This window comes from Talpa europaea (genome assembly GCF_964194135.1).
Source record: "Talpa europaea genome assembly, chromosome: X".
Classification (NCBI taxonomy): Eukaryota; Metazoa; Chordata; class Mammalia; order Eulipotyphla; family Talpidae; genus Talpa; species Talpa europaea.
Window position 1 is genome coordinate 46,495,878 of NC_140081.1, and position 13,077 is coordinate 46,508,954.

Sequence of the window (13,077 nt, forward strand, 5' to 3'; positions counted from 1 at the left end):
TGCTATTCCAATAAAAATTTCAATGTAATTCTTCAAAGAAATAGCACAATTATTGATGAAATTCATATGGAATCACCAAAAACCCCGAAAAGCCAAAGCTCTACTGATAAAAAAGAAGGAAATGGAGGCATCACACTCCCAGACTTCAAACTATACTACAAAGCCATAATCATCAAAACTGCATGGTACTAGAACAAGAACAGACATACAGACCAATGGAATCAAATAGAAAATCCAGAAATAAACCCACAGATTTATGGTCAACTAATCTTTGACAAAGGAGCAAAGAAAGTTTGTTCAATAAATGGTGCTGGGAAAACTGGGTCGCTACATGCAAAAGAATGAAGCTTGACCACTACCTCACACCATACACAAAAATCAACTCTAAATGGATTAAAGAACTAGACATAAGACCTGAAACCATAAAATACATAGAAGGAAATATAGGCGAAACACTACGTGATTTGCATATCAAAGACATCTTTACAGACACATCACCCAAAGCAGTGATAGTGAAGGCAAAGATCAACAGCTGGGACTACATCAAATTAAAGAGCTTCTGCACAGCAAAAGAGACAATAACAAAAACAAAGAGAAACCCCACCAACTGGGAGAACATTTTTGCACCCAGCACTAATGATAAAGAACTGATCACAAAAATTTGCAAAGAGCTGATGAGACTCAACAACAACAAAGAAAATAATCCTGTCAAAAAATGGGCAGAAGAGCTAAAAAGAAACTTCTCTGAAGAGGAAATGCAAATGGCCAACAGACATATGAAAAAAATGTTCAACATCACTTGTAATCAGGGAAATGCAAATCAAAACTACCATGATATACCATTTTACACCAGTGAGAATGGCACATATTAAAAAAACTAGCAACAGCAAATGTTGGCGAGGGTGTGGAGAAAAAGGAACTCTTCTGCACTGTTGGTGGGAATGCAAACTGGCCCAACCACTATGGAGAGCTGTGTGGAGATTTCTGGACCTACTAAACATAGAGCTTCCATATGATTCAGCAATTCCACTCCTAGGTATTTACCCAAAGGACACAGAAACATCCATTCCAAAGAACACCTGCACCCCTATGTTTATAGCAGCACTGTTTACAATAGCTAAGCTTTGGAAACAGCCCAAATGCCCAAAATTAGATGACTGGATCAAGAAGATGTGGTACATATATACCATGGAATATTATTCAGCATTCAAAAAAGACAAACACATGCAATTTGCAGCAACATGGATGGCGCTAGAAGGTATCATGCTCAGCGAAATAAGCCAGAAAGAAAAAGAAAAATACCGGATGGTCTCACTCATAGCAGGAATCTAGAAAACTTAAATAAGGAACCAGGAAAATGAATAACTATAAGAAAGTGAAAATCAAAATCAACAAAAACTATGAACCAGAGACACTCTATGGGGGGCAGGGGTGGGAGGGGAGGGACTGGGGTCAAAATAAGGGGGTTGCAATTGTATGGGGAATATAAAAATAAAATTTATATTAAAAAAAAAACTCCACCAGGGTATTGGTGCTGTATTGCTGGCACTGACCCTTGCAGTTCCCTCCCTCTGTATTTACTCAGTTCCAACAGGGAATCAGCTAATTGGTGATTTTGTTCTGGTCACAATGTGGCACCAGAGACATGTACTTGCTGGTTCTCTGAAAAACGGAGGTGGGGCAGAGGGGAGCGCCTCAACACAGGGGCTCTTATTCAGCTGGGTGCTGTGTCTACTCTGTGTTTACCTGTTGCTGTGCCCACAGCGGTATGGATCCCTCGCCCTGAATTCTGTACTGTAGGTCTCAGTTCCAGGGCTATCAGTTCCAAAACATTGGCTGTCACCCTGTGCAGTGCCCACTGGTTTGGTGCATCCCACGCTCGAGATCCTGTGCCTGGCTCTCAGTTCCAGGATGGGGTCTTGCTCCAGGCCTTATTTCCCTCCTTACCCCCGTTTGCGTGGCCCACCTTCTCTCAGCGCCTGAGGGTGTTTTTGGGATCCCTGGTTTCCAACTTTCAGGGTGTTGGTGATTTTGTTCTGGTCGCTAGGTGGTGCAGAGATCTTTCCTAGTGTCCTTCCAGAACTGTTTCTCCCCCCTTTCCCAACCCCGTGGGTCTGGGTTACAGAGTGGTGGTGGCGTGAGTGCCTCAATGGTGTGGGGGTGCTGTGTCTGCCCTGTGCCCTGCCGTCCTGGGGATCCCACGCCCCAAATTTCATGCCCCAGGTATCAGTTCCGAAGCCCTCAGATACAGGACAAGGGCTGTAGCCCAGTTCAGTATCCGCAGAAAAATTGCTTTTTGCACCGCGCTTCCATGTCTGGGCGCCTGGTTTCTGATTACTCAGTGAGGGACATTCACCTCAGTGACGGCTCCCGCGTGTCTCCCCACAAACCTAGGTCACGGGCACCAGGACCCGTGCAGTTGCCATCCTCATATGCTTTTTGAGCATGCTGCTTTTCCACCAAGCTTATCAACTGGCCTTGGGCTATTTGTAGGTCTCCCTGGAGTCCTTATCTTCCTCTAATGGCACCCGGAACCTTTCGCTGACCTCCCTGGCAATTCCTGCACTGTTCTCCACAGTTCCTGTTTGCAGGGTGCAGAGCCTGAAATAGTTCCTTTCTACTCAGTGTCCCACTTGATCTGTAGTTCTTGTTGTTTTTTTTCCCTCCTCTCTGTTGGTGGGAGAGTGCTGACTTTGTGGGTGGGGGAGGGTTGCAGGGTTCTGAGCTTTCCTCTCCTTATAGCAGGGTTCTGAGCTTTCCTCTCCTTGTCTTCTTTTATGGCAACTTCCCTCTTCGGGCAGTTTGCCAGAGTCGCCCATTTATCTTCCATGTCCCAGTTCTCGCAGGGACCTGCTGCTTTTCCTCCCTATTAACTTTTTTTTTTTTTAATGGGAGGACTTACTCGCAGAGTTTCCCCACCGCCATGTTGGTCCCAACTCTCCAGAAGGTGTATTTTTTAATCTTATTGTTAGGGGGAAAAGGATGTCCTAAAGTTAATTCCATACAGGCTTTGTGGACTCCACCCCCACCCCAGGCCAAAGCCAAAGACACTGGGAACTCCAAATCCCATCACCACCAAAGGGAAGGTGGCTGGGACCTGAGGGTGGGGTTAAGCAGCCAGGTTGGTACAAAGCCAGACACGTGGGCTTTGGAGGGGTTCCCCATTTTGGCTCTCTGCCAGCTCGCAGCATCCAGCCAGCTCTGAGAGTGCCTTTGGGTTTCCAGGTTGGCGGATCGGGTAGGACGCATTAAAGACTTTATTTCCCTATTTTCTCCCTGAGAAAATTGTACATTTTCCTTCTTTCCTTTTCCCTTGTAAATAAACCTTTTATTAACCTTTTGTGTATGCCTGTAGTGGAATATTAATAAGTCCCTTTTAAGCGCTCCGGTGAGGACCCACAGCCAGGCAACCCGTTCAATATCGGGGCTGCCCTATAACATTTTCATTCAGGTATAATATACAAGCAGAAGAGTACATAATCATGAGCATATAATTTCCTGAATTTTCACAAACTGAACACATGAAACCAGAATAGATTCTTTCATAATTTTTTATATTCTAGCTTTGTTTTTGCCATATAGAAAAATTCATTTAATGATGATTTTTGTTCTTGGGACCTGATTCACTCTCACTAGTCTGTCTTTATCCACCTTACTAAATCATTCTAAAAGATGGCTAGTGATATCTTAATTATCAAAACAAATTGGTTCTTTTCATTGCCCATCCATCTTACCTGATTTCTCTGTGGCATTGACACTTGATCACACCCTTCTTGAAACTCTTCTCCTGGCTTGTAAATCCTCACTCTTCTAGTTCATTTCCTAATTCAGTCTATTACTTTTCAGGCTCTTTAGCTTTTTCTTTTTCTTGTTCCATTATGCTAATGACTGTACCCAGCATGATCTCCTCAATTAGGAATGAGTACCCAGTACCCACTGTTAGTTCTTAATTAGCAATATTATGAGTTTGACCCACTTCCAGTCTGTTCCTGCTTACTCTACAAAGTCCATGCCTTTTCCCTGCAAGAACCTCCTATCATCTTCATATCTCATTCTAAATAATACATCTCTGTTAATCTTCTTAAAATACTACTTTGTACAGGATACCTCCCTTGATTCAAAACTTTGTAGCACTCAGTACTTACAGCATAAAGTCTAAAAACCATAACCAGGCCTTTTTACCCTGTCTCAGCCTACATCCTTAGCAGCTTTTCACAGCTTCCCTGTCCAAACTCTCTACTCTAGCTACATAGCCTCCACCACAGGCCCTGTTAGTTCTGGCTTCTGTGTTCTTTCATCATAGCCATCTTTTCTTCTTTCCCAGAATGTATCTGCCTCCCGAACCCCATCAAACTGTTGTAGAGCAACCCCGATACAAAACGGGGTGCCTGACTGTGGGTCCTCACCCGTGCGCTTAAAAGGACTTACCAATGTTCTACTGCAGGCACACGCAAAAGGTTAATAAAAGGTTTATTTACAAGGGAAGGGGAAATGAGGAAATGTACAGCTCAGGGAGAAAAGTGGGAAACAAAGTTTTAAATAAGTCCTACCCGATCCACCGATCAGGAATCCCAAATGGCACTCAGAGCTGGCTGCAAGCCAGGAGCCGTGAAGCCAGGAGGCGAGCGACAGCGAGCCCCCCCAAGGCCCACGTGTTTGGTTTTTATATCCAACCTGGCTGCCCAACTCCACCCTCAGGTCCCAGCCACCTTCCCTTTGGTGGTGATGGGATTTGTCTTTCCCAATGTCCTGATGGCTTTAGTCTGGAGTGGGGGTGGGGTCCACAAAGCCTGTATGGGATTAGCTCAGGACATCCTTTCCCCCTAACAAAACTATCTACAACATAGCATCTTTCAAGGTCCAACTTAATTTTGGTGATTTGTTAAGTTTGTAACCATTTCATCTTACATGTTTTTCTTCTGAATTCTGTAGTACCAAGAGGCTTTATTGTCATTTTTCTGGCCCCTCTGTATATCCAGCTTCATATCCCACTACTTCCACACAAACTGCAGGGTTCTAATCATTCCAGTCTACTCATCATTTTCCTAATAGTACTCTTGCTTCAGATTTCGGTCCTATTGTAGTTGTTCTCTGCTGAGATTCATCTCTCTCTCTCTCTCTCTCTCTCTCTCTCTCTCTCTCTCTCTCTCTCTCTCTCTCTCTCTCTCCCTCCCTCCCTCCCTCCCCACCCCCCTTCCCCACTTCCTTGAAAACCTGTTTCTATCAAATGCCCCTGTCCCCCGGGTGTTTTTAACCTGTCCCACTCTAACCCTTCAGCATAGAAGCATACTAATGTTTTTCTCACATTTCAAAACAAAACAAAATCCCTGCCTCTTTCCTTTTCCTTTCATTCTTTTTTGCTAGCCCTCCACCCTCATGTTATTGAAATTGCCCCTGCCAAGGTCATCCAGTGATCTGAAGAACTGGATCTATTAAACTTTTTATTTCTCCTCATGGTGATTCCATAGTGTTGGACATCCTGACCCTTCTTCTAGATGGTCTCATTGCACTCTTGGGTCTGTACCACTATCATTTTTCTGGGTTTCCTCTTAACTTTTCTGAGGGCTCTTTTTCAAGCTCTTCTTCATTTATCCACCCATATATGAAACAGCTCAGGTTCTGTCCTGGGATTTTTTTTTTCTTCCTGCTATTTATGCCTATCACCTTCCTACCTCCCCACCACCCTAAGTGATCTCACTCATTTAGATGCTTATAGCTCCTACCTATGTGCTGCTGATTGCAAATCTCTATACCTCCAGGCCATATCTATATTTCAGTCTATGAAAGTAGTTTCCTATGGGACACATATGTCCCACAGACACCACCCATTCTATATCTAAAACTGAACTCGCCATCCCTCACTGTCCCTGTTAAACCTACCCTTCTACCACCTGCAGTAAATAATTTCAACACCCCCCAGGCACCCAAGCCAGAAACCAGAACACCATTGCATACTAGTCCTTTCACTCTGATTCCTTCCCCTTTTCTCATCAGTCACCAAATCCTATCAGTCTCACTTTCTTATCTCAGAAATCACTCTTTTCTCTAACCCTACTACCACTACTGTAGGTCAGGCCTTCATCATTTCTTAGCTTATAACAAGCTCTTTAGCTGATTTCCTAATCTTCAGTCAAGCACCTTTTTAAGCCACTGACTAACCAGGAGTTAAACTGTTCTTAATAAACTGGATATCCCTGCTTAGAGCTCTTCCATAGTGCTTTATTTAGTACCACACTGCTTAGCATGGCTTTTGTGCTCTAGTCCTATATACTGGCTAGCTTCCCTTCTCCCCTGCTGTTCCTTGCAATCTGCATAGCCATAGTATGTGTTCCAAGTTCTCTCTTGTCTCTGCGCCTTTGTACATTCTCCACCCTCTAAGAGAATTGCCTTCCTTCCATCTTCATGGGACTAATTCTATTTTGCCCTCCAATACTGGACTCTAATTTTATCCCCTTGAAGAAACTTTGACCAGTTCAGTTCCTCTCATCACAATGTGGATTGAGTGTCCCTCATCTAATGCTTACCTTATTCCTGCACTAACACTACCCCAATTTCTCCTTATCTTGCTGACACAAACACACCCCACCCACTTCTTAGATAGCAAAGATGGGGACTGTGTTTTATTCATCTTTATATTCCTAGGACCTGGCATTCTGTATGACACATCATTATAGGGACTTTTTGTGACTGGCACTTCCTTCCTTTTGGTGACTGGCAACTCTTCCTATTAATGTTTCATTTCACAGTTCAGATGTCACCCAACTATGAAAGCTCACTTTTGGCAAGTTTTTTCCATCAATTGGTGCTCCCATAGTGATTTTCCCTAACATTTTATGAAACTTTTCATGATAAAGCCAGGTTGAAGGAATCTTGCAGGAACATCCCTATGCCTAGTATCTGGATTCCACAATTAACACCTTATTAAATTTGCTTTATTATATATGTATTTACTTGTTATATTCCTTTTAAAAATACTTTTTAAAGTAAATATCACTTCCTTCCTCTTAAATACTTAAGCCTTCAACCCGAAGCCTTATTGTAATATAGAAGATTACTTCCCTTCCTAGTCACATAGCATTCTCTTTTCCCATTACACATTAAGTTCCTTAAAAGTAGAGACCAGTTCTTATTTTTCTGACACCTGTGCCAAGCACTGTGTCTGGCATATAATAGGTATTTAATAACTATTTCTGAATAGATGAATAAATATTAACTTTGTTTTTGGAATATGATCACATGTAATCATCTTCCTCATCTAAAAGGTCTCTTGTTCATGTAATTTTTATATCTTAAATACCACTGAGTTATATCTCCTTCATCCCTTTCTCACTGCTCCAATTCTTAGAGATGTCTCTTGGAACTGTTAAAATAACTCTCCTAAATGATTTAACTATAAATTTTTTGCTCCCAAATCTACCCTCCAAATGACTATCAAATTAATATGTCTAAAATCCACATTTGATCATGTTTATTACTCTTTAAAACTTTTCTTTTGTTTCCATTACCTATAATACATGTTTTTATCTTTTTAAAAAGATTTATTTATTTATACAAGAACCGGGGTACAGGCTAGATGCACGGGAGGGTTAGAGGATTCACCAGAGACAGAGTGGGAACAGAACAGTCAGACTGACGAAATACACTGCTGAGGGGAGCAGCGGGTGAGACAGGAGAGGTCTGCCACGCCCTGCGGGATTCTTGCTGGCTGGCCGGGATCGAACCCATGCTGCAGAGGCTGTGGAGAGCTTCACGGTGCGGTGCTCAACTGCCTGCGCCACCGGGAGGCCCCCTTATTTATTTATTTTTTTTATTGTGTTAGCAACCTCCGTTTTATTTAAATTTTTTTTTTTTAATATTGGGCCAGGCCCAGCAGTTTTCAACCCTCTTTTTTATCTATCTATCTATCTATCTATTTATTTTTGTGAAGAGCTGGGATACAGACCAGAGGCATGGGAGGGTGAGCAGATTCACCAGAGACAGAGCAGAGAACAGAACAGGCAGACTGACGAAATACACTGCTGAGGGGAGCAGCGGGGCAACAGGAGATGTCTGTCACTCCATGTGGGAATCTCCCTGGCTGGCTGGGTATTGAACCCACACTGCAGAGGCTGTGGACAGCTTCACAGCACTGCACTCAATGGGATGTGCCACTGAGGAGACCCTAATTTTAATTTTTAAATTATTTTTAACTAAGGTACTATTAGGATATTCTAGTCAGGTATTACTACCATAGTGCACCCACCACCAAATCACCCACAATTTAACACTATAATCCATTGTCTTTTTTTCCTCCTTGTTCTTATTTATTTATTTATTTAAAAAAGCTTTTGGTTCAGAGTTAGAGGCGGCCCCGAGTACAGTAGAATTTAGAAGGCAGTGCTACAGTCGACCTCATGAACTAGGGGGTTTCTTCTTGGCATCCAAGTCCTTTTTAATATCTTCCAGGCTTTTTTTTGCAAGGTTTGGTATGTCATAGTTCTGCGCCAGATACATTCCAACCACATTACCCAAAGTAAATCCAAGCAGGAACTGGAGCATGGTGTTGACCATGAGGGAGTGGAGAGCTGCGGCATTTCGTGGGCCTCCTCCAAGTTCTTATTCCTCTTCCATGTCCTCCCCGCTCTGAATGTTTTAGTTGTATATTCAACTTTCAGGGATTAGTTTTTAAGCTGTCTTCATCTGACCCTTACTTTGGTTTCTCTCTATTCTATATATTAGTGACACCATCTGGTATTTATCTTTTCTCCTTCAAATTTGTTTCATGTAGAATTATCCCTTCTAATTTGATCCATGTTGCCACTAATGGTATGAGTTTGCCTTTTTTGATCTCTGAGTAGTGTTTCATTGTATACTGCATCTTCTTGATTCACTCATCTGTTTTTGTGTATGTAGATTGTTTCCATAATTTGGCTATTGTAAATAGTGGGGTGCAAATTTTCTTTCAAATTAGTGTTTTTGAATTTTTTGAGTGGATAGCTTTGAGTGGAGTTACTAGGTTGTATGGTGGATTCATTTTTAATGTTTTGAGATACATTCATACTGCTTTCCCTTAAGGGCTGGTCCAGTCTGCATTCCCACCAACAGTGTAGGAAAGTTTACTATTTTCCACATCCCCACCACCACTGTTTCTGTCTTTTTATATGGACCATTCTCACAGGTATGAGGTGATATCTCATTGTGATCTTTATTTGCATTTCCCTAATGATACATGTTGATGAACATATTTTCAGGTGCTTATTGGTACTCTATATATCTTCTTTGAAGAAGTGTCTGTTTAGTTCTCTATTTTTTTTATTGGATTGTTTGCTTTTTGTTGAATTGTGTGAACTCTTTGTAGATCTTCAATATCAGTCCATTGTCAAATTATGTGTGCAGCTATATTTTCCCATTCAGTAGTTTATCTTTATTTTAATCATGGTTTCTTTCACTGTACAGAACATTTTTACTCTGATGTTGCTTGTTCTCTCTTCTTTTCCTTGTTGTTAGGAACAAATCTGTAAAGACATCACTGAAATTTATGTCATGAAGTGTTTTACCTAATTTTTTAATTTCAAGTCTTACTTCCAAGTCTTTTATCCATTTTGAATTGATTTTATATATGGTATGAGACAGTGGTTTAGTTTTATTCTTTTGCATGTAGCTGTCCAGTTTTGACAACACCAGTTATTGAACAGGCTTGCTACAGTATATGTTCTTGGCCCCTTTGTCATAGATTAACTGTCCATACAGATGTTGGTTAATTTTTGGGGTCTCAATTCTATTCCTTTGTTCTGTGTGTCTGTTTTTGTTCCAGTACTATGGAAGTGTGATACACCCATTATTCCTCTCTCTTTTTTTTAAGAGTTCTTTTAGCTTTTGAGGATATTTTGTGATTACATATGAATTTCAGTGGTGTTTGTTCTAGTTCTTTGAGAAATCCCACTGATATTTTTATTGGGGTTGCATTGAATCTGTATATTGCTTTGGGTAGGATGGCCATTTTGACAATGTTGATTCCTCCAATCCATGAGCAGGGAATAATTTCCCATTTTTTTTTGTGTCTTCTTATATTTCTTTTAACAGTGTCATAATTTTCTTTGTATAAATCCATTACCTCTCTGGTTTACTCCTCAGTTTTTAATTTTATTTTTTGGTATCATTGTAAATGGGATCACATTCTTTTTGTTTATATTTACTTTATTAATATATATTTACATCATTGTTCATTTTTTTTTTACAGTGTTTGCTTTCTTTTCTCAGGTATAGTCCCCATAGAGTTTCCAGCACCAATTCACCCATGCATCATCACCATAGTCCCTTGTGCTCTTTCTGCCCTCATTTTGATCCCATTCCCTCCTTCTCCCCTGCAGAATGTCTCTGATTTATAGTTATCTTTTTATTTTTGTTTTATTTTCTTGTGTTTTTTTATTGTTATTATTTTTCTCCCTGGTCCCTTATTTGGTTCCCCTGTATGCCCCTATAAGTGAAACCATCAGATATTTTTCTTTTTCCTTCTGACTTATTTAACTAAGTATAACCCCTTCTAATTCCATCCATGTTGCTGTGAATGGCATTAGTTTATTTTTCATTGGTGAATAGTATTCCATTGTGCATATATACCACATCTTCTTGATCCAGTCATCTATTTTTGGGCATTTGGGTTGTTTCCAAGTCTTACCTATTATAAATAGTGCTGCAGTAAGCCATAGGGGTGCAGGTATCCTTTTGAATTAAAGTTTTGTACCCTTTGGGTAGATCCCTAGGAGTGGAATTGCTGGATCATATGGTAGATCCATTTTTAGTAGTCTGAGGAACCTCGACACAGCTTTCCATAGTGGTTGGACCAGTTTGCATTCCCACCAGCAATGTAGGAGAGTTCCTTTTCACCACATCCTCACCAAGATTTGTTGTTGCTAGTTTGTTGTTGTTGTTGTTGTTGTTGTTATTTTTAATATGTGTCATTCTTACTGGTCTAAGGTGGTATCTCATTGTGATTTTGATCAGCATTTCCCTGGTTATAAGGGATGTTGAACATTTTTTCTTTCCTATGTCTGTTGGCCATTTGCATTTCCTCTTTGGAGGAGTGTCTTTTAAGTGCTTCTTGAGGGGATTGTTTACTTTGTTCTTCTTGAGTCTTGTGAGTTTATTGTATATCTTTGTGATCAATCCCCTATCAGTTGTGTGGAATGCAAATATTTTTTTCCCAATCAGTAGGGTGTCTCTTTGTTTTGGTTAATATCTCTTTTGCTGGACAGAAGCTTTTTAGTTTGATGTAATCCTACTATTTATCTTATTCCTTAACTTTCTTTGCTTTGGGGGATGAGTCTTTAAAGATGTTACTGAGCTCTATGTCTTATAGTGTTTTTCCTATGTTTTGTTCTATATATTGTATGGTTTGCAGTCTTATGTTGAAGTCATTTATCCATTTTGAGGTGGTTTTTGTGCATGGTATTATGAAGTAGTCGTCTAGCTTCATTCTTTTGCATGTAGCAGTCCAATTTTCCCAGCACCATTTATTAAAAAAACTGTCTTTGTTCCATTGTGTAGACTTTGCTCTTTTGTCAAAGATTAGTTGTCCACATATGTGTGACTTTATTTCTGGACTTTCTTTTTGGGTCCATTAGTCTGTGTGTTTTTGTTCCAGTACCATACTGCTTTAATTATTATGGCTTTGTAGTATACTCTGAATTCTGGGGGTGTGGTACCTCCATTCTCCCTTGTTTTAGTCAGGAGAGCTTTGGGTATTCAAGGTTTTTGTAGCTCCTTATGAATTTCATCAATATTTGTTCTATTTCTTTGAAGACTGTCATTGAGATTTATATTGGAATAGCATTGATTATGTATATTGCTTTTGGTAGGATGGCCATTTTGATAATGTCAATTCTTTCAATCTGTGAGCTAGAGATGTCTTTCCATTTCTTTGTGTCTTTATTTCTTTTAACAATGTTTTATAGTTTTCTTTGTATAGGTCCTTCACCTCTTCCGTTAGGTTTATTCCCAAGTATTTGGGTTTTTTTGTTGTTGCTGTTTCAATTATAAAAGGGATGGTTTTCTTCATTTCTTCTTCAGATTTATTGTTTGTATATAGGAAGTCTACTGACTTTTATGTGTTGATTTTGTATCCTGCTACTTTATTAAACTGGTTGATTATTTTGATTAGTTTTTCTGTGGAGTTTTTAGGGTTTTCTATGTATGTTATCATATCATCTGCAAATTTGATGATTTTACTTCTTCTTTCCCTGTTTGGATTCCTTGTATGTCTTTTTCCTTTCTTATTGCTGTAGCTAGAACTTCCAGTATTATGTTGAAGAGCATTATCGAGAGTGGACATTTTTGTCTTATTCCTGACCTTAAAGGAAAGGCTTTCTTTCAGCTTTTCACCATTGAGAATAATACTGGCTGTGAGTTTGTCATCTGTGACTTTTATCATGTCAAGGTATCTTCCTTCTATCCTGAGAATTTCAAGAGCCTTCATATTAAATGAATGTTGAACTTTGTAGAATGGCTTCTCAGCATCTATTGATATGATCTTATGGTTTTTATTTTTCTTTTTGTTGATGTGTTGTATGACATTAATTGATTTTCAGATGTTGAACCATCCTTATGTCCCTGGAATAAATCCCACTTGGTCGTGGTGTATTATCCTTTTGATGCATTGTTGGATTCTGTTGGCAAGAATTTTATTGAGGATTTTTGCATCTGTGTCCATTAAGGAGATTGGCCTGTAGTTTTCTTTTTTTGTGTTGTCTTTGTTTGGTTTTGGTATTAGTGTAATGTTGGCCTCATAGGACATATTTGGTAGTATTCCTTCTTTCTCAATTTTTTGAAAGAGATTGTGTAGAATAGGGACTAGTTCATTTCTCAACGTTTAGTAGAATTCAACTGTGAAGCTGTCTTGTCCTGGGCCTTTGTTTTTGTGGAGTATTTTTATTATTGTTTCAGTTTCACTTCTTGTAATTGGTCTTTTTAGGTGCTCTATTTTTTATGTAGCTTTGGCTGATTATATCCTTCTAGGAATTTGTCCATCTCTTGTAGACTTTTGAACTTGTTTGCATATATTAACTGTTCATAGTAATCTGTGATTATTCTTTTGATTTC

General features: G+C 39.8%; 2 protein-coding genes across 2 annotated transcripts in view; one reads left to right on the forward strand and one right to left on the reverse strand.

Annotated features, from left to right (window-relative positions):
* KIF4A (kinesin family member 4A) overlaps positions 1-13,077 on the forward strand; it is a gene marked incomplete at both ends in the record, with an annotated part of 164,926 nt that overhangs the window by 56,109 nt on the left and 95,740 nt on the right. The gene's annotated exons all lie outside the window — the stretch shown is intronic.
* LOC311187074 (short transmembrane mitochondrial protein 1-like) lies at positions 8,392-8,538 on the reverse strand (the record flags this gene model as incomplete). The annotated part of the gene is made up of 1 exon (XM_084258309.1): positions 8,392-8,538. The coding sequence occupies one exon, from the start codon at positions 8,536-8,538 to the stop codon at positions 8,392-8,394; it is 147 nt and encodes a 48-aa protein (XP_084114435.1).